The sequence below is a fragment of the Emericellopsis atlantica genome (genome assembly GCF_019669845.1).
Source record: "Emericellopsis atlantica unplaced genomic scaffold F5Z01scaffold_11, whole genome shotgun sequence".
In the NCBI taxonomy this organism is placed as follows: Eukaryota; Fungi; Ascomycota; class Sordariomycetes; order Hypocreales; family Bionectriaceae; genus Emericellopsis; species Emericellopsis atlantica.
Genome location: NW_025764713.1, coordinates 769,364 through 790,549, shown reverse-complemented (window position 1 = coordinate 790,549; position 21,186 = coordinate 769,364). Strand labels below are relative to the sequence as shown.

General features: G+C 56.2%; 7 protein-coding genes across 7 annotated transcripts; 2 read left to right on the top strand and 5 right to left on the bottom strand.

Moving 5' to 3' along the window:
- Window positions 1-120: 120 nt before the first annotated feature.
- F5Z01DRAFT_673690 (histone-fold-containing protein) lies at window positions 121-1,292 on the top strand (the record flags this gene model as incomplete). The annotated part of the gene is made up of 4 exons (XM_046264958.1): window positions 121-360; window positions 466-599; window positions 687-805; window positions 895-1,292. 4 exons carry the CDS (start codon window positions 121-123, stop codon window positions 1,290-1,292), a joined length of 891 nt encoding a protein of 296 aa, XP_046119077.1.
- An 804-nt stretch (window positions 1,293-2,096) lies between these two features.
- F5Z01DRAFT_620668 (chromatin remodelling complex Rsc7/Swp82 subunit-domain-containing protein) lies at window positions 2,097-4,636 on the bottom strand (the record flags this gene model as incomplete). Its single annotated transcript, XM_046261151.1, has 3 exons — window positions 2,097-2,455; window positions 2,508-3,739; window positions 4,398-4,636. The coding sequence occupies 3 exons, from the start codon at window positions 4,634-4,636 to the stop codon at window positions 2,097-2,099; spliced, it is 1,830 nt and encodes a 609-aa protein (XP_046119076.1).
- A 243-nt stretch (window positions 4,637-4,879) lies between these two features.
- On the bottom strand, window positions 4,880-6,311 carry F5Z01DRAFT_76797 (uncharacterized protein). The gene is made up of 2 exons (XM_046267123.1): window positions 6,183-6,311; window positions 4,880-6,116 (listed from the first exon to the last, which is right to left on the bottom strand). The coding sequence occupies exon 2, from the start codon at window positions 5,880-5,882 to the stop codon at window positions 5,127-5,129; it is 756 nt and encodes a 251-aa protein (XP_046119075.1). The 5' UTR covers window positions 5,883-6,116; window positions 6,183-6,311; the 3' UTR covers window positions 4,880-5,126.
- A 3,577-nt stretch (window positions 6,312-9,888) lies between these two features.
- On the bottom strand, window positions 9,889-11,550 carry F5Z01DRAFT_620662 (uncharacterized protein; the record flags this gene model as incomplete). Its single annotated transcript, XM_046261150.1, has 1 exon — window positions 9,889-11,550. The coding sequence occupies one exon, from the start codon at window positions 11,548-11,550 to the stop codon at window positions 9,889-9,891; it is 1,662 nt and encodes a 553-aa protein (XP_046119074.1).
- A 619-nt stretch (window positions 11,551-12,169) lies between these two features.
- F5Z01DRAFT_743034 (uncharacterized protein) lies at window positions 12,170-15,328 on the top strand. Its single transcript, XM_046266883.1, has 2 exons — window positions 12,170-12,446; window positions 12,498-15,328. Exons 1-2 carry the CDS (start codon window positions 12,251-12,253, stop codon window positions 15,251-15,253), a joined length of 2,952 nt encoding a protein of 983 aa, XP_046119073.1. The 5' UTR covers window positions 12,170-12,250; the 3' UTR covers window positions 15,254-15,328.
- Window positions 15,329-15,334: 6 nt separating this feature from the next.
- On the bottom strand, window positions 15,335-17,382 carry F5Z01DRAFT_76348 (P-loop containing nucleoside triphosphate hydrolase protein). Its single transcript, XM_046267122.1, has 2 exons — window positions 17,078-17,382; window positions 15,335-17,017 (listed from the first exon to the last, which is right to left on the bottom strand). Exons 1-2 carry the CDS (start codon window positions 17,103-17,105, stop codon window positions 15,417-15,419), a joined length of 1,629 nt encoding a protein of 542 aa, XP_046119072.1. The 5' UTR covers window positions 17,106-17,382; the 3' UTR covers window positions 15,335-15,416.
- A 277-nt stretch (window positions 17,383-17,659) lies between these two features.
- On the bottom strand, window positions 17,660-19,865 carry F5Z01DRAFT_681179 (uncharacterized protein; the record flags this gene model as incomplete). The annotated part of the gene is made up of 3 exons (XM_046265663.1): window positions 17,660-17,880; window positions 17,934-19,776; window positions 19,803-19,865. 3 exons carry the CDS (start codon window positions 19,863-19,865, stop codon window positions 17,660-17,662), a joined length of 2,127 nt encoding a protein of 708 aa, XP_046119071.1.
- Between the last annotated feature and the right edge of the window lie 1,321 nt (window positions 19,866-21,186).

Here is a 21,186-nt window from a genome sequence, read left to right as displayed (position 1 = left end):
ATTGACGACTGCCTGCTTTGTGCCTCATCCTGGTGCTCGATCTATATCACGTGAGCTCAAACGGATCTTTGTGCCGACCACACAGACATACCTACTTCGCCTGGCCAGACTGAGCCCACAATGCCTCCTCGCAAGTCCGACCCAGCAGGACCGGCTGCGCCGCGCAAGTCCGATGTCTCAACAGCTCGATTCGCGCTGAAAGACGATGTGCAAGAGGCAACACCATCACAAAGCGACCAGTCGGCGCCAGCGCACGTGGAACCCGCACCCACGACAGCGCCAGCGGCAGCAGCCGGGACGCCCACAGAGTCCCATCAGGAGGGCGGCGAGAAACGCGACAAGGACACATACGCTATCGAGGTATGCATTTCTCCTTTACTACGGACCTACCAAGTGATCCGAAACAGGCAATCCCAAGTCGTGTCACCGCTGAGCAGCATGCTAACCGGAGGGATGAATGAGTAGGACCTCTCACTACCGAAAAGCATCATCACCAGGCTCGCCAAGGGCGTGCTACCGCCTAATACGCAGATTCAAGCCAACGCTGTGCTGGCAATGAGCAAAAGCACGACAGTCTTTGTCAACTACCTAGCCTCATAGTGCGTTATCCATAGTTCCCCGGGCATACTCTATCATGTTAGAGATGCGTGTGTTTGGAGTGAAAGCAACGAGCTGACACTCCGCAGTGCGAACGAGCACACAGTCAATGCCAACAAGAAGACAATCTCACCAGCCGACGTCTTCAAAGCCCTCGAAGACACAGAGTTCGGGTTCCTACGCGCCCGCGTCGAAGCTGAATTTGCCAGTACGTCTCTCTCTCCCTGCACCTTCTCATTACCCTTGGTGCTCTCACTTTCATTCTACATGATCATATACTGATGCACCTCACCACAGAATTCAACCAGATACAGACGGAGAAGCGCACATCGTACCGCGCCAAGGTCAAGGCGTCCAAGGGCGCACCGACCGGCTCCGCCGACGTCTCCATGACCCAGCCCGGTGGTGGTGGCGGCGAGGACTCAACCATCTCGCTGCCGGAGCAGCACACCAGCAAGAAGCCGCGCGTGGACCCCACAGTGTCCGCGCCGGAGGAGCACGAAGACGATGCCGAGACGGAGGATGAGGCGCCCGTGCCAGAGGACGACGACGACGATGACGATGTGCCCGAGGACGAGGACAATGACGAGGACGAGACGAGGGCGGAGAGTGCCGATGAGATGAGGCTGGATGACGGAGACGAGGTGAAACGGGCTCAGAGAGATGAGGCCTTGGACGGGGAGGAGAGTGATTGAGAATAGGAAAGCAGCTACGGCGGTTACGCGCATGCGTGTCACATGTAGGACTACCACGTGTCGCAGCTTCTGCAGTGGAAGTCGTGAATATGAAGTCGTGCAGAGGGGTTCCCTCGGCACTCGACATTGGACGTGTCGTGGTGTGGTGTGGTCATAGTAAGATCAGGTTGCGATCCAGCGATCCGGACGGTGCAACCACCCTCCTGTCATGGTTCACCCCTGGCGTCGTGCTCACTGGGGGGCACATGGGCACGTGTGTGAGAGCTGGTCATCACAGCATGCTGTACTCATGCTTTGACGAGTACAATCCAAATCGCGCGGGAAGCATAGTACGTAAATTAGCACTGGTTGACAAGACCGCCCAGCATAGAGCTATACAACTAGACTAAGAGGAGGACGTCTTGTTCCGTGCCCACAAGACAGAACGCTGCAACAAACAGGATCCAGGTCATAAACCGACAATCTCGGAACATCAGAAATAATAAGCGTTATAACCAAGAAAAAGACCCACATCTCCAACAAGACCCAAGGAAGCGTGTGTTGTCCAAGCCATCTGACTCCTGCACATTCAACCAAAAAAAAAAAAAAACCATTGAGTCCAAGACCGACACCCGTCAGGCCCCGGAACAAACCACCATACAAGACCGTGCAAGGAAGAAGAAGAAAAGCAACCACCCTAAATCCGCAAAAGAAGGGGTATCAAGAAGTAATCCAGCCACGCAAGAGGCCAACCCCTCGCCGCACTGGCTGTGTCGTTGCCAGCCAAGTCCGACAAGTCCGACTGAATCGTGGCTCGGCCATGAATTACTGGGGATGCTGTGGCTGATTCTGCTGCCACCATTGCTGCTGCTGCTGCGAGTGCTGCTGTCCGGACCATTGCTGTGGCTGGGTCGGCGACCCCTGGGGCATGTAGCCTCTCGGGGTTTGATCAGCAGGGTAGATGTTACCTGCCCCGTATTGCATGCCGCCCATACCAGGGAATTGCATGCCCTGCTGCATTTGTCCGCTTGGCTGGCGGAGCTGTGGTGCTGGCGACTGCGACGCATGTTGAGGCTGCGTTGTGTAGCTGCCGTAGCCTTGCTGCTGCGGGTTCGACCACATGGCCTGGCCAGGCTGGTAGCTGTAGTTAGGAGCACCCTGGCCGACACTGCCTGTAGATCCAGCTGGGAACATATTAGCACAGACATTTTCTTGCCATGGTAGACGTATACGTACATCGCATAGGCGGCTGGTTGTGTGCATGTAGCGACTGCGTATACGGCGGGTTCGTCATCATCATCTGCGGGCTCTGCGATGTGATTGGAGGCTGTGTGATGCTGCTAGCTGTGGCGTGAGGGGACGTCGTGGGTCGCGATGTCGGGATGGTCGTATCGGACGCAACCCCCTGCGCAAGACCGGAGGACGGCTGCTCGTGAGGTCGTCGCCAGCTTCCCTGAAGGTAGTCGGTGCGCATGTCGCGAGCCTGGTTGATGGAGCGGCTAAAGTCGTTGGCGTGCGTGGCCTGTGAGCCAATCTCGCTGAGAGAGGTAGGCCGCGTCTGATCTTGATACGGAGGACCGGTAATCTCCTGGCGAGGTCCGCCCTTGACGATGCCGCTATAGTCACGAGGCCGCGTGTCCATGAGTTCTGATCCGCTAGTTAATCCAGGCATCCTTGGAACGGTTCCGTGTGGTGCTCCCATCATACCTGGTTGAAGAATGGGAGGCTGGGGAGGGCCTGCAGGAAACGCAGCCGGGTTGTTGTTGTAGACAATCTCCGTGTGGGTACCGGGAAGCATGACATTGTTCTGTGCCGCCTCAGCTTGCTCCCTCGCCTTGGCTGCTCCTGGCCGTTTCTCGCCGGCTGCATCCAATTCCGTAAATCCTTGTTTGCGCGCTTTCTGTTCCCAATAATCATCCCGCACCCGTCGTCCACCCTCGATCACTCTGCTGCCGAACTGCCGGAACATCGACCGCGCTGTAACGATGGCGATCTGCCTCGAGCGGTATGAAAAGGGCAAGATCTCCTGCTGTACCAGATCATCTTTCTCCTGCTGGGTGGCAATGATCTTGAAAAGAGACCTGTTCTTGTTGAAGAGCAGGTAAGAATCACGATACCCTAGAACTCGCGCACATTCGGTAGCCAGCATGAACAGCTTATCCCCGCGGTTAGGGACGAGGAAGGTGCGGCAGCGGTACTGCCTGTTCCCGAGAAGGGTCCCGTTGGCCATGACCTTCTTCTCGCCAAACTCGTCGATTTCGCGAGGAATATACTCATCATGTGCCTCGTTCAGTTGATCAGTCGTGTGGTCTCTGACAGTGGGCAGAGCCTTCACAGTCTTGGCCGCCGGTTTTGGCGCCGGCGCAGCCGGAGCTGGCGGCGGCACATAGGTCTGCGTCACTTGGGGAGGGATGGTATGATCCTGCCCCTGTGTATGGTGGGGCGGTAACTGCGACATGGCCGATGGTCTGTGGTGTCCTGATGGGCCGCCTACCGTGGCGTTGCCAGATGATATAGGTTTCGCAAGGTTCCGTTTGGGAGATGCTGAGTAGCCTAGACACGTGGTATCAGCCAGTGCTCGAACTGCGAGTGTAAAAATCAGAGTCGAACAATATCAGCCAGGCGCGAGAAAGAAGAAACGCGAAGAGCTGTCGGACGCGTCGCGCATGCTTGCATGAACAAATCCGTGTTAGCTTCACTTGAAGTTTTGCCGAGCAGTCCATTTTCAAGCCAAAGCCTATCGTAAAAGGCAAACGCCAGTGAAGTCAGGTTGTAGCTCAGTCTTTCGAGTTGAAACCTTGTGCCATGTTGCAGCAGGCAGACCACATACGCAGCTCAGGTACCGGCGCTCCGGATGCCACATGCTTTGCAACACGGAGCTGCGGCGATGACGAACCTGCAAATAGTATTAGTATGGATTACAAACTCATATCAATATAAACACAGAAAGGCTTCCGCTAGACGTAATGATTAATATACATCTGGCTTTCATCTAGCTTATAGCAGGTACATGGTGTCAGGCGGCTGGCCGACAGCGACACCATGGGCCATGCCTTGACGTGGGACAGACGATGGGACATGGGTGAAAAGTGAGGCCCGAAACGGAGCTCGGGCTGTGATGGGCACAGGCCCCGTCTTGGAGGCCGACAACATACAAGACCCGGCCGGGAGGAATGGCGATATGGGGGTGGGACAGTTGCTGTTGTGGTGGTGGAGGGGTGGAGGATGTTGAATGGGATGGTGGTGAGGGCCTGGACTGACACATGGCAGGATGAGAGTAAAAGAGTCAGGTACTCACCAGGGGAATTGAGCGCGGCGGGATCAATGGTGCCACTATCGGCGCCATCACGGCGGGCGGCATACATGACGGCCAGGGACGACCCAAGCCGACGGTGATGTGGAGGTTGACGATGTGACGGGTTGGCGACGTGTCGTGTTATAGTTGGGCTGGCGAAACCTGGGGTATTGACGATGATGCAGCACATGGGCAGGCATGACAGACCTCCGCAGGATCAAGCGTGCATACAATGAACAGCTCCTAAAGCCGATCCCGAGGCTGACAAGCCAGAAGCAACCAGTCGGTGTTGGAATATGTTGACCCGACCCAGCGACAAGGCCGCTGCAACGGCTAGACGCAGGCTGCGAATGGGTCCTGTCCGATGATGGTGGGCACTTGTGGTGTGGTGCTTCCCTTGGGTGTGTGTGCGCGCGCGGCAGTGTGTGTGGAGGCGCATACAGCTGCTGGTGCTGCAGCAAGCTATAGACGACATTGATCAAGCGGTTATACCCAACGAAACATCTCAACACTTGCGCGAAACGCACAAGTTGTCTGTCTGGGTCGTTGTAGCAGCAGTGTTAAAGCAGCTTGGCAAAGCACATCACTGCGCCCGTGCGCCTGGCGCGACCAAGCCTGGCATAGCCCTCGATGACAACTGATGACGACGACAAAGGTGGCGGGAGGGATGAACCCAGGCTGTTGGGATCATGCCCAGGCGTGGATGCGACCAAAGGAAAATGCCAAAAAAACAGCGTGGACAGGGGCGTCAACATGAAAGAAGTGTTCGAGCCATGCCTTTTGGCCGTCTTGAGGGGGACGGATACGCGACGCGATGATGGAACTAAGGGACGCGGGACTGAGGCGGAGGCGCAAAGAGGGGAGATGGGGGAGGAAGTAAAGAAACGGGATGGCTGTTTACCTTTCAAGAGGGTATATCCAATGGGATCAAGAAAAAGCCGACAGTCTGTGAGTAGGATATCAGTATTTAGTCGAGCGTTGAACAATGCGCGTGCGCCCGCATCTGTGTGTGTGTGTGTGACGATGATGATGATGATGATGACAGTGCTTGAGTGGGAGAGCTGAAGTGACAATGAGAAAGACGACCCAGCGAAAGATTCTGGTGTCGCTGTGGTTGCCAAGGTATAGATTTTTGGGTGAAATATGAAAAGAGGGCTTTGCGACTTGCAACAAGGGCGAGTCAAGCACGCGCGACGATGCGGCGCAATGGAGTTGATGGCAGTAATCACAGTGATGATGATGAGGGTGGCGGTGCCTTGGGTGCGACCGACGATGCTGCTGAGAAATGCAGATGATGGTAGGGGCGTGAAGTACATCAGCACTTACTTCAAAAGTGTGTGCTTCTGCGGACTTTGGAGTCGCGCTGTCCCAGGGTGTGATGTGTCTTGTGTATAAACGACCGCGACGCAATGCGATGCGATCCGGTACGTAGTGTTGATGATGGATGGTGGTCGCTTGGATGGTGCACACGCGCGCGGTGCTTGTGTCGCAAGCAAGCACGCGAACTTGTGGAGAAGCTCGGAGCGCAAGTGGCGCCTACTTGTGCTGGGCTGGGCCGGCTGAGCGACAAACGGACAAAGCTTCCCCCGTGGCTGACCTTGGAGAGTTGGACTGACGATAGTATTGATGGAATCGCCGCGCCTAAAACAGTTGACTGGCTAGTCGCACCAAGAAAGACGATCGCTGCGAGGCTCTTGTCCCGAAGCGTGGTGTGGTGGTGGTGGTAGGTGATGGTGGTGTTGGTGGAGAGGAGAAAGTCTGGCCGTGTGGTGACCCTGGACAGGGAAGGGCAACGGGGTGTAGCTGAATGGCAATGCGCTGGGTCGAACGGAGCGATCGGGATCCGTCCTTCTCTTCGAAGCTCGAAACGTTCCAAGACACAGATGGCTCGTTGGTAGCGATACTCGTGCGTGCGTCTGTGCCGTTGCTGCAATTGAATTGACACAGTCGACCTGGACGAACCGTTACAATGACCGTTACGAATCCAAGCCTGATGGCGAGCTAGGCGTAATTAGCGCCGCGTTCTTCGGAACTGGGGTGCCGCTAAACTTGGATAATCAACAAGACGACATTGAATCAGCATCTGCTGGGAACGGATTTCGCCACCAATGACCTACCTGCTGATTGAATATAGCTCCGGTCCCTTAGTATCCGTAGCGCTGGTGGAAAGCAGTTTTGGCGATGTTGGCAGCATTGTCGTCTCGCGCTGCAAAGAGATCGCGACGGAGCCCAATTCCATCAATGTGAATGAAAGTCATTCCATGCATGGGCCGAATGAGCCTGGTGGTCTGGATGTGGGAAGACGGAGATGGGCAGTTGGCACTGGGCAGGCTGCAGGCAGGCCGTGTCAAGCCAGGCCAAGGCAGGCAGGCAAGCTAAGGTACAAGGCAGGCTTGTGGAAGGCACGGACGGACGGGCAAGAACGACATGGACCACTCATGTCGCTGTAAGTCCCTGGTATCATTCACGGAGCGGGGGGGCCTATGCAGGTAATCAGTGAGCAATAGCCACGCACTGTCTTGAGTGCGCAGTGCAGCAAGCAACTGCTGGACTTTGAATAAGGATAATGCGAAGTATTACTGCGTGACAAGCAGAGGCAGATGATGTATGTCGTCTATCTTTTGTCGTTTCTTAAGTTAAATCAAATCGCTGGGGCGAAGATCGTCAAGCCTCCATGTCCTAACTTAACACGTATTCACCAAATCCCACTCACGCGCGCCGAAACCGTCCGACGAATCAAATCCAGATTTCAGGCTTGAACGGCCGGGCTTTGGCGGAGCTATACGATGCCCAACCTAGACGGCTGATTGGGCAGCCGCGGCAGCCGCCAATCACCTGCGCCATCTTGATGACATTGATGCAAGCCAGTTCTCGGTCTGCCGCAGCGGCCTGATGGACGTATTGTACGTACATTGCTGCACGAATTAGCAAGCACCACTCGTAGGGACAAGAGACATGGATGGAAGGGGACAACCACATCCATCATATCAAGCTTGAAACGACCTCCCCAGCGTGGCAGCCTGCGCTGCTCCATGCATCAAGCTTCTGCATGGCATATGCAAGTCAGCCATGATCAAATAGTATGATATCCATGTATGTGCCCATTTATCTCATATGCATTGCATTTTCAAGCAAGTAATCACGAGCTCGTTCATGTAATATTCTATCGCGTCTAGAAATGGTTGTAGTAGGGGAATCACTTCCCAGTGTTTCTGAACCCCCAGGTCCATGTCTGTAGATAAACTTGCTGATAAACAGCTGAATAACTGCTCGAAGCACAAGACATGAACTACTTGTTAATTAAAACGAGAGTTTTTTTCCCGGAGCAGGATTCTCCAGTGATTCATCCACATTTGCATAAGATTACGTCCAGCACTTGGAGGTAGTGCCGTCAAACGCAGCTACATGTAAAGAGGTCAGTTATACTTGGACATTTTCCTTCCTATAGGAATCATCTGAGTGTCTAACAGCTCCGAGGTCCTTGTGCGGTTGAGGACCTTTCGTTGTCTCACAGAAAGTTGAATGAAGAGCAAAGAGCTCACTTGCGATCGAAACATCAATAGCCTCGGGATGGTCGCGACTCGTCTGTTGACTCTGATAGCATATAAAGGGGTCTTGGACCTCTTGGCCCTCTCTCGAAGGTCCAGCAAAGTCCTGAAGCTCTGTTTCGTAACTAATGACAGCATCAAGACGGCAAATGCCGTAGTGCCTACATGTCCCTTGCTTATTATTTCATGTTGACGCTCCTTGACAATTGTTCGTCTCTTATCTCGACCAGACCGTCCAGAGGCTGTTGCTGTCGGACCTCGGAGGTGTGAGCGGTTCCGTGATTAGGACAACGGGATCGAACCCCGCATGTTTGTCCAGTCGCCGGAATTGGCGATAGCGTCAAGCCAAGGTTCAGCGAGCCGTGTTTCGCGTCGCTCAGCTATCCTGTAATGATAATGATATACTCCACCTATAATTAATAGTACTAATCATTGCTCTTGTCTGTACGGAGGTACGGGGAACCTGAACCTGAGGCTGCTACCAAGTCCATGCCACAAGACTCCGTTATGCTCCTCGATGCGGACATGGACTTTGGGCGATAATCAATATCTCCGGAAGCGGCGGAAACGTCCAGTCGTTGGTGATACGTATAACCGAAGCTCAACGAGCAAGCACCATAATAGTAATGACAATCTTGATATGAAGCAGGTCATCATGGGCGGCCGCATGCCGCCCAGTCCACCACTGCAGTAGTGTCGCGCGCTCCTTTGTGTGTGAGGGGCGAGCGACGGGAGCGATCGGCTGCCGACCCCAGACCAGGGGCGTTGATGCCCATGTTGGCTGACGCCAGGCGTGAACCATTTGACTAATTAGAGGCGTCGCGCGATCTCCGTTCAAAACGGTGCTGGTTCCAAAGTGACTCACAGCCGCATTTGTCATGTGAGACGCTTCTGCCAGAGCGTGTCTTGCCTCTTCGCTGCGGGAGTCGCATGGTCATGCGCTCACGACATGACCTACGCAAACGACATCATCAGCTTCTCCTCTTTCTGTCATCTGCGCATTGCTATGATGCGGTGCTCGATCAATACGCGGTAATCACATTACGCAACGCGTCTCTGAAAAGGGGTGAGAGTTCAGTTCGTCATCTCACTGCTGCCTTGAGCAAACGCAACGACGTCAGCTTTCCCTGTCCCAACGCGAGCATCTCCATCTGCTGCGCCGCACCCGCGTGTTCGCGTCCAATCTCGCCGCTCTCCGACCAACATGGGTCTCGTGTTCGAGGACAGTTGAGTGTTCGGATTTCCGGGGCCTTGCTACGATGAGCCACTTTTTCGCCAGGAAGATAGATGTGACCATCCGGATTTTTAAACGGATGTAAAGTACCTAAGTAGTGCCGCTTCTACGAGTAGACTGAGCCAGGCTAAGCTCCGACTGAACCTAGCCACTACCTACCTCACCAATATGATTATATCTGAAGAGTGGGTCCTTCTACATAAAGTAAAGGAGCTGTTGTAAAACTTCATCGTCTTAGTCTGGCCGAAAGGGTGAGTGTTGTTCGAAATATCGGCTATCCATTGTCCTGAAACCTGCTATGGAAATATGGCAAGTCGTTGCGAGAGACACTTGATCTCGCTAGCAACGACACGAGCCAAGAACACCAAGGTACGGCGGCTCAGGTTCACTGTAGACTTTTCGAATGCAGAACAATTCAAGCACGTCCAGTCTTGGCACGAGCAGAAGTAGAACAGCAAGATCATGATAGCAAGACTTGAGAGATTGGATTGCGAACTGCTGAGAGCAGTCCGCTGAATTCAATGCAACCAAGGCGGAAACCTATGTCCTATCATCTAGCTTCGGCTTCTTGGACTCTTCGTGGAAAACGGCGCTGCTCACATCCGCGAGGAACCCATACTTGCTTGTCCTCGCTGCATCTCGAACCCAAGGGGGGCAGCTCATCCATAGCTCGATCCTCCCCGTCTCCAATCCCATCCCCTCGTACATCCCACCATCTTGTCCTGAGCTCACCGCCTCGTGCCAATCCCTCAACTCGCCCAAGAGCTCCACGCTACTCGGGTTACCTTCGCGCCAGGGGTCCATCTCCTTCCACTCCCAGTTCGAGTCAGCGGCCAGATGCTTGATTCCCAATGCCTCTTGTCGGCGCAGAATGTCTTCTGCGTAGTAGTCTCCCCAGCCGTGTAGCCCGGCCTCGAACTGCATGGCCGAATCTGGTACTACGCCAGGTAGATTTATGATTTCTTCATAGTCCTCACGATAGTTGGCGGCGATGCACACTCGCAAGCAGGCTGCCGCCATGGTGGGACGGAGCTGAGCGAGACGCGCCATAACCTGGCGCTGGGGCATTGTAGGGTACCAGGTCCAATATGGCAGCTCATTGTCTGGCACAATCCATTGTCCTGCCTCGTTGCGAGCTGTGATGTGGGCTATGTCGTTATTCATGACACGACGTGCGTGTATCGCCCGCCGTAGTGCCTTGATATCGCTTGGATGCCGTCCCACGGCAATGACAATGCTATCGTTCCTGGCAAGCCACGTCGCCATAAAGGTGCTGTGGTAGATGCCGCGCAGGAGGCACTTGAGCTCCGCCTTGACTGGCCAGGGCCGACGTAAGCGAGCATAACGGTCGACATTGCCCATATATGCAGCCATGAGAATGAGCAGATGTTTGTTCATTGTTGGCAGATCAGGTGGCAGAGGGCCGTCGATAAGTTCCATCTCTGCAGAACCAAGTGCTGCAGGTTTCGGGGAGACACTTTTCTCGGCGATGCCCCAGTCCTCGCTGATGTTAAAAGGTCTCCAGTGCGCAGGAAAGTCGGCGGAATGCTTTCTAGTCGATTTCATGCTGGCGATGACGGCCGTGTCGGCGTTGAGTTGTGCACCAGCACGAGGAGAACTGCTGATCTTTCGCGTATAGTCATCCATGACTTTGTAGCGGGTTGGTGTGGCCATGATCAAGTGGTAAATTTCCCGCGCGCCCTGCACGCCCCCGTTTTCCCGAGCCTCTTCGGCGATGGACGTATCAGGGAGAAGATTCAGCTCGCGGTATAGGTCAATATAGCCACCCACTGCGCACGCTCGCCCGACCTGGTACTTCATGCTGGGGTATTGAGTGGCCAGAGCCCTATATGTGTCCTCGGTAGCTACTTCGGGGTGCCAGATACAGTATGGGAGGCAATCTTCGCCCATCATGTCTTGCGCAGGGATTTCGCCGCTCATGATGAGCCTCGCGTTGCGAGCTCGCGCGAAGACGTTCTGGGCGCTGCTGTAAGCGCACAAATCGGCGAGCTCGGGAAGACGCGCAAGGTCAACGTGTCTACGGATTCCGGCCACAAGCGCAAGCCGGACCACATCGTTACCGAGGTGCTGCGGTAGCGAGAAGCCACGCAGAGCTGCAGAGCAGTCAGGTCGACTGTATGTGACACGCTCAAGCCGTGCTGTCAGCGACGACGGACTGGGGTGAAAGGATAGTGTCGGCATGGCTGGTGCTAAGGCTGATGCTGAAGGTAGGGAGGGAATGGGTAAATTGGAAAAGACTGAAGGTAACGAGGCCATGATTGGAACGTGTTCCTTGGAGCTTTCTATCCTGTCTGACCCCGGTAGGGTACGTAGTATTCCTGCATATCCTGAGAGCACGGGTAAGCAAAGTACATGTACGAGCACTGTATTTGCGTCGTGGGGGGCGCTCGAGTAGAAACTGAAGAAGATTGTTGCCGCGTTTCCTCAGAACCTTTTCTACATGCTGCTGTTCGCCAAATCATCTCGGTGGCCAGTATCTGTTTCCCTCGGAAGAAGGAAACGGAAGAATTAAAGTCTGTCGCCAAAAGCATGATGACGCTTCAAACGTATACATGATGTGTACATGTACTTGGTGTGCTGTGTATCGTTCACAGGCGTCGGAAATTTACGACGACCAGCCCTCAGAAAAGCCGGGCGAAGGAGAGTCTGGATGAGTCAATCGCATCAACACCTCCGAAAGGCCATGAGGATGGATGTATTGAGTCAAAATCACGTTGACCGAAGCCTTTGGTCAAAAGTCTCCGACATCAGTCGTTATCGATAAGAAATAGAGTGGGTCTCTTCACTTTGGTCATCATCATTTTCATCGCCTAGCAAATTCAAGCTCGTTGCAAACTCACTCATATCACATCCTCACAAGGTCTGCTGGGCCATCTACACCATGACGAGCTTAAAACGAAGTGCCGAAGGCGATACATTCGGATCCAACATCTCAAACAAAACGTATGTGCGGTCCACGCGGAGTGGCAAGGTCCAGAAGATTGTGAGAGAAGTCTATCTCCGAACCGATATTCCATGCTCGTCGAAGCTCTGCAAGGCATGCTTGCAGAGCGCACCTCGGAATGCAGCCAATGAGGGTAATGTGTCTCTCAAAATCTCTGGAACCCCGTTGACTAACCTGTTGCCAGTCCAGCCCTTTGTGCTCTCTGAGAAGCCAGCAGGGACCAAGAGCTTCCCTCAGGGCCACTACCTGATGCCAGATACAAATGCTCTCCTCAACGCGATGGACTTGTTTGAGCAGAGCTCCTCCTTCTACGACGTCATTATCTTGCAGACAGTCCTCGAGGAGCTACAGAACAGGTCGTTGCCGCTGTATAACCGTCTCCTCGGCTTGACAAAGAGCGAGGACAAGCGCTTCTATGTCTTCTTCAACGACTTCCGCCAGGAGACGTTTGTCAACCGCGACCCTGACGAGACCGTCAACGACAGGAATGACCGCGCTGTGCGGCAAGCTCTAAAGTGGTACGGGCAGCATCTGGCACAGACCAAGGCGAAAAACATCCCCGCCGTGGTCATGTTGTCTGACGACCAGGAGAACCTACGCAAGGCCAAGGCAGAAGGACTCCACGCCGCATCGCTGAGACAGTACGTGGAGACGCTGGAGGATAGTGATAAACTGCTGGACATGGTCGCCGACGTGCAGAGCTCCGGTGGTTTCAAGAAACCAGGGCAGATGCTGTACCCCGAGCACTTTACAACATCGAGAATGATGACGGGCGTCAAGGCAGGGTTGATGCATCAGGGCATCTTCAACGTCTCGCCGTACAACTACCTCGAAGGGTCCATCAAGGTGCCTGCTTTCCCCAAGGCGCTGCTCGTGCTCGGTCGCGAGAACATCAACCGCGCTGTCGACGGCGATCTTGTCGTCGTGGAGGTCCTGCCGCAGGACCAGTGGAAGGAACCCTCTACCAAAATCATCGAGGAAGAGGCCATCACCAAGAACGAGGGTGCCGATGCAGAGGAATCCCAGGACCTCGTGTCCGAGAAGGAGCGCAAGGCCCTGCAAGAGGAGGTCAAGAAAACGCACAAGGTCAAGTCTGAAGGCGGACCTCAGCCCACTGCCAAGGTGGTCGGTATCATCAAGCGCAATTGGCGCCAGTATGTCGGCCACATCGACCCTTCGTCAGCTAGTAAGGGGTCCACGCAAGGGCGACGCATGGACAACGTCTTCCTCATTCCCATGGACAAGAAGATCCCCAAGATCCGCCTGCGCACCCGCCAGGCGTCAGAGCTCATGGGCAAGCGTCTGCTCGTGGCCATCGATGCATGGGAGAGAGACTCGAGGCATCCCACAGGACACTTTATCCGCTCACTGGGTGAGCTCGAGACCAAGGCCGCCGAGACGGAGGCCCTGCTGCTCGAGTGGGATGTACAGTACAGACCGTTCCCCAAGACCGTCCTCGATTGTCTGCCTAGCGAAGGCCATGGCTGGAAAGTACCCGCCAGCACGGACGACCCTGGCTGGCGCGACCGAGAAGATCTCCGGAACCTCCTCATCTGCAGCATCGACCCCCCAGGGTGTCAGGACATTGACGATGCCCTGCACGCGCGGAAGCTGCCCAACGGCAACTTTGAGGTGGGCGTGCACATTGCCGACGTCTCTCACTTTGTCAAGCCCGCCAACGCCATGGACACGGAGGCCAGCATCCGCGGCACCACGGTGTATCTCGTCGACAAGCGCATTGACATGCTGCCGCCCCTGCTCGGCACCGACCTCTGCTCCCTCAAGCCCTACGTGGAGCGCTACGCCTTCTCCGTGCTCTGGGAGCTGAACGACAACGCCGACATTGTCAACGTGCGCTTCACCAAGTCTGTCATTGCCTCGCGCGAGGCCTTCAGCTACGAACAAGCGCAGCTGCGCATCGACGATGCCTCGCAGCAGGACGACCTGACAAACGGCATGCGCATGCTCCTCATGCTCTCCAAGAAGCTCAAGCAGAAGCGCATGGACGCCGGCGCCCTCAGCCTGTCGTCGCCCGAAGTCAAGGTGCAGACCGAGTCGGAGACGAGCGGGCCCATTGACGTCAAGACCAAGGCGCTCCTTGACACCAACTCCCTGGTCGAAGAGTTCATGCTGTTCGCCAACATCAGCGTCGCCGCCAAGATCTACGAGGCGTTCCCGCAGACGGCCATCCTCCGCCGCCACGCCGCGCCGCCCAAGACGAACTTTGACGAGCTCTCCAACCAGCTCAAGGTCAAGCGCGGCCTGGAGCTGCGCTCCGACTCGTCCAAGGCCGTGGCCGATTCGCTGGATGAGTGTGTCGATCCCAAAGAGCCCTTCTTCAACACCCTCGTGCGCATCATGGCTACGCGCTGCATGATGAGTGCCGAGTACTTCTGCTCCGGCACGCAGTCCTACCCCGAGTTCAGGCACTACGGTCTCGCCTCGGAGATCTACACCCACTTCACATCGCCCATCCGTCGATACGCCGATCTCGTCGCCCACAGGCAGCTGGCCGCGGCTATCAACTACGAGGCCGTGCACCCGACTGTCCGAAGCCGGGGACGTCTGGAGGCTGTGTGCAAGAACATCAACGTCCGCCACCGTAACGCCCAAATGGCCGGTCGCGCCAGCATCGCGTACTATGTCGGCCAAGCCCTCAAGGGCCAGGTGGCCGAGGAGGACGCCTTTGTCATGAAGATCTTCAGCAACGGCTTCGTCGTTCTCGTGCCCCGTTTCGGTATCGAGGGCCTCATCAGGTTGCGAGACCTCGCGGAGCCAGAGCCGGACAGCGAGTTTGACGCGGAGAACTACACGCTCAAGACCAAGGGCAGCAGGGAGGTGACTGTGGAACTCTTCCAGAAGGTCAGGGTTAGAGTCCATGACGAGAAGGATGAAATGACGGGCAAGAGAGGCGTCAAGATGGAGTTGACTAGTGCATAGACGTGGAGGATATTACCAAAATCAAAGAGTCACAAAGAGAAAATACAATGGAAGAAAGAAATGAACATCAAGAAGAAGAGCCTGTATTTTCCCGGTGAACCTAAACGCCAAACTCGTAAAGAAGTCATGAGCTACTTATGCTTCCCCCCTCTCCATTCCCACTCTATTGCTCCATTGCATCGTCAGCCTTGAGGGCGTCGTCACCCCACAGCCCGTCGAGCTTGAACTCAGCCGCCCATTCCGTGACAATCTGCTTCTGGTCCGCCGCAGAAACCTCCTCCCCTGAGACAACCTTGTCAACCGGCTTGGCCGCCGCCTCGGCAGACGACTCGACCGGCAGGACGGGGGGTTCGACCCAGCCCTGGATGCGACCGTCTCTCCAGTCGGTCACGACAGCCATGGCTGCGGCGCCGAGATTCGGTACGCCGCCGCGTCCAAGCCTGCCTCGTTTCCGCGCGACCTGCACCAAAAAGTCTGTTGTCACGTCGCCATCCGCCTGGTTCGGCATGAGGGCCGCAATGTCGTAGACCTTCAACAGCTTCTGCACGAGGTCCGGCGTGGCAGACAACCTCTTGAGGAGCAGATTCACAGCCGGGATGGGGTCGTCAATCTGCTTCGGGGGCACGGCGTTGAGGAGCACCAGGTTAGCGTGCGCCTCGGTGGCGTTCTTCACCGACACCAGACTGCCCGTCGACGAGGGGAACACGACACCGGGGGAGTCGAGGAGTGTGAGCTTGCTGTCAATCTTGACCTGGCGAATGCTCGTCGTCACACCCGCCTCGGCACCCGCCGGGCACGCCCTGGCCGCCGAGGCGCCCTTGCCACCCATCCGGCTCAGCAGGGCGTTGATGACGGACGACTTGCCCACGTTGGGGTAGCCAATGACGCCAACCGACACGGCACGCTTGAGCTGCCTACTAGCCGCGAAGCTCTTGAGCGCCTTGAACAGCGCCGTTGAGGTGCTCGAGATGGTCAGGTCGCGATGGTTGAAGGTGTGCGCATTGGGCGCAGCGTTGGATGCGCAGAGGGGCAGGGTCGGGAAGTACCGTCGTAGGTAGACCAGCCAGTCCCGCAGGACCTTGGGCGGCACGAGATCGACCTTGTTGATGACGAGGATCAGACGCTTACCGCCCGACGCAGCGGCCATGACGCTCCTCTCGACATCCCGGGAACGTGTGCCCTCGGGGTCGCGCGCGTCGAGCACGTACAGGACGACATCGGCCTGCTCGACCACTGATTTGAAGACCTTGTCGTACGTCTTGCGCGAGGACGCCTGGCCGGCCGTCACGCGGTTGTCTTCATTCTCCTCCTCGTCGCTCGACTCGTCCTCCATCACATCATCGTCGGCCAGCTTGCGGTCATAGTCCTCGGCCGCTCGTCGCGCGCTCGCAATCAGCGCCGCCATGGGGTTGCTCTCGTCCACCTCCATGTCCATGTCCTCGTCCTCCTCGGCCTCGACGTCGTCGCCCTCGGCCACGTCTTCCAGAATTTCCTCGTCGCCATCCTTGGTAACGCCTGTCTTGGCAGCCTTGACCATCTCCTTGCGCCTCTGCGCCTCGGCTGCCTTCTTCAGCTTGCGCTCCTCAATCTCCTCGAGCAGCTTCTCCTTGTAGGGGAACAGGTTGGGGATGCCCGGGTCCTTCTTGAGCTTGGAGCGCCATTCGGGGTTCTTCTTGGCCTGCTTGCGTTCCTTGCGTTGCTTGGCCAGCGAGGCTTTCTGGATCTTGTTGCGAAGGCGAGTGGGCTTGCGCTTCGAGTTGGGCTCTGTGGTGTCGTCAGCTTTCAATTTCCTTGGTAAGAAGGTCCGTGCATCATATCACATACTACCCGGCTTGTTCACTGTGCCTGCCATCCTGCTGTTGCGACAATGACTTTTGGTTGAGTTGGGATACTGTACTGCTGGCGGTGGAGCAGCAGCCTTGGTTGGAGGTGTCGCTCAAAATTTTGGGCGAAATCCCAGGTGGGATGTTACATTCTGCCGGTCCATGGGATTTTTTGGACGCACACCGCCCTTGCCCCACTGAACGACCCCGGCCCGTCTGCTGAAGCCTTATCTTATCTTATCTTCGCTTATCGCACTTGTGATGTTGCACGTCTCACTCCATTCAGATTGAATCAAATCAGCCATCTCACGTAAATTGAATCAGTACAAGTCATGTATCGTAGAATCGTTGCATCCAAATTTACAGGGATCAGTAGCCCTCAAGATACACCCGTCTAAAGAGCCAATATCGCTGTGCATACCAATACCAAACAGTGTCCCATGGACGACTGGACATTTTGCAACCTAACTCCGTCTTTCCTCCCAATAATGAAATACATCCCGCCACAGAAACCTTGTGCCCAAACGTTCCCTCGGTGGAACGGTCGACGGCCAGCCGTCGGGTGCGAGACGCCCTGCCACGCTTACTCGACAGTGACCGACTTGGCCAGGTTACGGGGGAAGTCAACATTGAGACCCTCGAGAACAGCCAGCCAGTAGGCAATCAGCTGGAGAGGGATGACGTTGAGGAGACCCTGCAGACAGTCGACGGTGCGGGGGATCTCAATCTTCTCGGCCTCGGAGGACTTGAACTCCTCGTCGTTCGGGTTGCAGATGACAATGGGCTTGCCAGAGCGGGCAATGACTAGTCTTGTTAGCTGATGGCACGATGCGTTTTGAGAGTGCCGTGTGACTTACCCTGCTGGTAGGCGTTGAGCGACTTCTTGAAGAGGTCGTCGCGGGTCAGGATCATGATGATGGGGAGGTTCTCGTCGACAAGAGCCAGGACACCGTGCTTCAGCTCACCGGACATGACGGCCTCGCAGTGAAGGTAGGAGATTTCCTTGATCTTGAGCGCACCCTCAAGGGCGGTCGAGAACTGGCTGCCACGTCCCAGCAAGAGGAGCGACTTTTGGTTCTGGAAGGTGGCCTTGCACAGATCCTTGATGGCGCTGTCCTGCTCGAGGATCTGCTTGATCTGGCCCGAGATGTTGGCCAGGCCATCCATGATCTCCTCGCGGCGAGCCTTCTTGGAGGCACGGTCCTCGCTCAGGGACAGGGCGAACATGACCATGGCGATGAACTGCGACGTGTAGGCCTTGGTGGAGGCAACACCGATCTCGGGGCCGGCGTTGATGTGGACACCGCAGTGGGTGAGGAGAGAGATGGAGGAACCGACGACGTTGACGACACCGACGGTCAGTGCGCCACGCTCCAGGCAGTAGCGCAGGGCCATGAGCGAGTCGGCCGTCTCGCCAGACTGCGACACAAAGACGCAGGTGTCGTCGCGGAAGACGGGTGCCTGGCGATCGAGGAAGTCCGAGGCCAGCTCGACCGCGATGGGGATCTCGGCGAGCTCCTCAAAGATACCACGCACAGCCATGCAGGAGTGGTACGAGGTACCGCAGGCAATGAATATTATGCGGCGGCACCTGCGGATGGTGGGCAGGTAGGAGCGCAGACCACCCAGGGTGACGGTCTTGTTGGCGGCATCGAGACGGCCACGCATGGTGTTGACGACGGACTCGGGCTGCTCAAAGATCTCCTTCTGCATAAAGTGGTCGAACTTGCCCTTCATGATCTCCTGGAGCTCGAGCTCAAGAGTCTGGATGGTGCGGACGTTAGAGCTACCATCGGCCTTCTTGAGACGGTGGATGTTGAGGGAACCCTCGTGGATGTGGGCAATGTCGTCGTCCTCGAGGTACATGACCTTCTTGGTGTGCTCGACAATGGCGGACGGGTCGGAGGAGAGGAAGAACTCGGTGGGCATGGGCATGCCGTCGTCCGTCATGAATGCGCGCGACTGCGAGCGGTGGAGGAGCGACTTGTCGGGGGCGCCGAGCAGGTTGGGGTTGGGGCTCAAGAGGTCCGAGGTCTTCTTGATGGCCACATTGTGGGAGGCAGCCTCGGCAGGGAGGGCCGACTTGTCGTCCGAGTACTCGACGTCGACAAAGTCAACCTTCATGCGGCGCTCGGTCTTGACACCGATCACGAGAGGCGAACCCTTGCGGGCGGCGACAACCTCGTGGGGGTAGTGGACAGACTTGACCAGGAGACCGTAGGCACCCTCGAGCTCCTGGATGACCATCTTGGCAAGGTCGGTGAAGCCGATCTTGGGCTGCTGGTCGTAGATGTACTTTGTGAGCTTGGCAATGCACTCGGTGTCGGTCTCGGTCTCGAAGCGGAAGCCCTTGCTCTCGAGGAGGGTCTTGAGCTCCTTGTAGTTGGTGATGATACCATTGTGCACGACGGTGAACTCCCAGGTGGGGTCGGAACGGTGAGGGTGGCAGTTGGTGGTCGAGGGGGGACCGTGGGTGGCCCAACGGGTGTGAGCGATACCAGCATGCGAATCAAACACCTGCTCGAGATCGATGTCGGCCTCGTCAATGAGCTTCTTCAACTTGGCCACCTTGCCGACCTCCTTGAAGGCCAGCACCTCCTTCTTCTTGTCGCCATCGACAGCTAGACCGGCCGAGTCGTAACCACGGTACTCGAGGCGGGAGAGACCATTGACAAGAGTGTCGAGAATGAATTTGCGGTCCTTCTCGACCAGGTAGTTGATGTAACCAAAAATGCCACTGTCAAGACGCCTGTGTTAGCCAACCTGTCCGAGCTGAGGAATTGGCCCATCACTTCCGCCTCCTTCTGCCCACCGCCTCCCCGCCGCGCTGTGCTCTCTGCTCCCAAAGTGCCAGGTAGGTGAGGGCGGGGCAGAAAGGCGGTGGTGCTTCTGGATCGCAGGGCTGCAATGGGCGGTCAAGGTGTCTGTGTGTACTTACCACATTGTGTCTGTGTTTAGAAGATGGCGGAAGTTCGCAGTAGAATAGAAACGAGAAACCAAAGATCAGTCAGTCGTCTGGCGTGAGGACGACGGAAGCGAGTCTGGCGAGAGGGTATCACAGAGAGGTAGAAGCGAGAGTACGGTGTAGGAGGAGTGAGGTGGGAGAGATAATATGGAGGGGAGGACTGGAGATGGACGGCAGAATCAGCTTGGAGGGGGGGAGGAGAGCTCGTTCATGTACTCGTTCGACCGAGCCCGCTCCAACATCGAACGCCGTGCTGAGATCAGCATCATGTGGATCAGATCATGCAAGTGTCCTGGCAACAGTCTATTTGCCCGTGGCAGCGACAGCGGGTTGTTCACGTTCGGGCCTGGCAAGCTTTCCATTGACCCGCGTGTCTGCGGTGCGCGACTCGAAGCCCACCCACCTACGGAGGACCTGCCTTGGCTCAAGGCTCAAGCTAGGCCTAGGTGCTTGGTGGGGTCCAGTCCAGTCCAGTAACAGTTGCACAGGGGGCTGGGCCCCCCTGAAAGAAAGCCAGTGGAGGGGCGCAGCCGTCAGATCTGGCCTCCAGTCCAGTCCTCCGTCCGTAAACATCAGCCTCATATCTTTTTTTGGATTGCGGCTGGAGCAATCGTTTTGTGAATTCCTTCAATGCTTACTCGAGTGGTCGTGTAGGTTTTCTCGAAGCCTAGTGCAATTGGGTTTGCACGATTGCCCTAGTCTATCCGAATGCTTTGGACGTTGTCGTGGGCAGACAGACCTCAAACAAGTGGCTTCAAGCTTGAAACCATCGATATCATGGTCGGTTCCCGGCAGGGGGGCGTTGTCAACCAACCTTTGTCCGTCAACAGCGGAACCTAAAAACCTGACCAGTGCCAGTTGCCCAGCACCGCTTGGGAAAGCCAAGGCAACGAGCAGAGCTAGACGCAGTGTCCCGCAAACAATGACGCTATCGGACCTATGCCGAGGACAAGACCGCCCGAATCACGGGCATGAATTTTTTCAATTCTCCCATGATCTTTAGTCCAGTGCGCCCTGTGCGGTGTAGGTAAGGTAAGGTACCCATCGATCACAGCCCCACGACGAGGAATCTCGACGATGATCCACCCCTCAACACGAGACTTTCCTCGGCGTACGCAACACCGCTCTCACAGACCAGGTTCCGG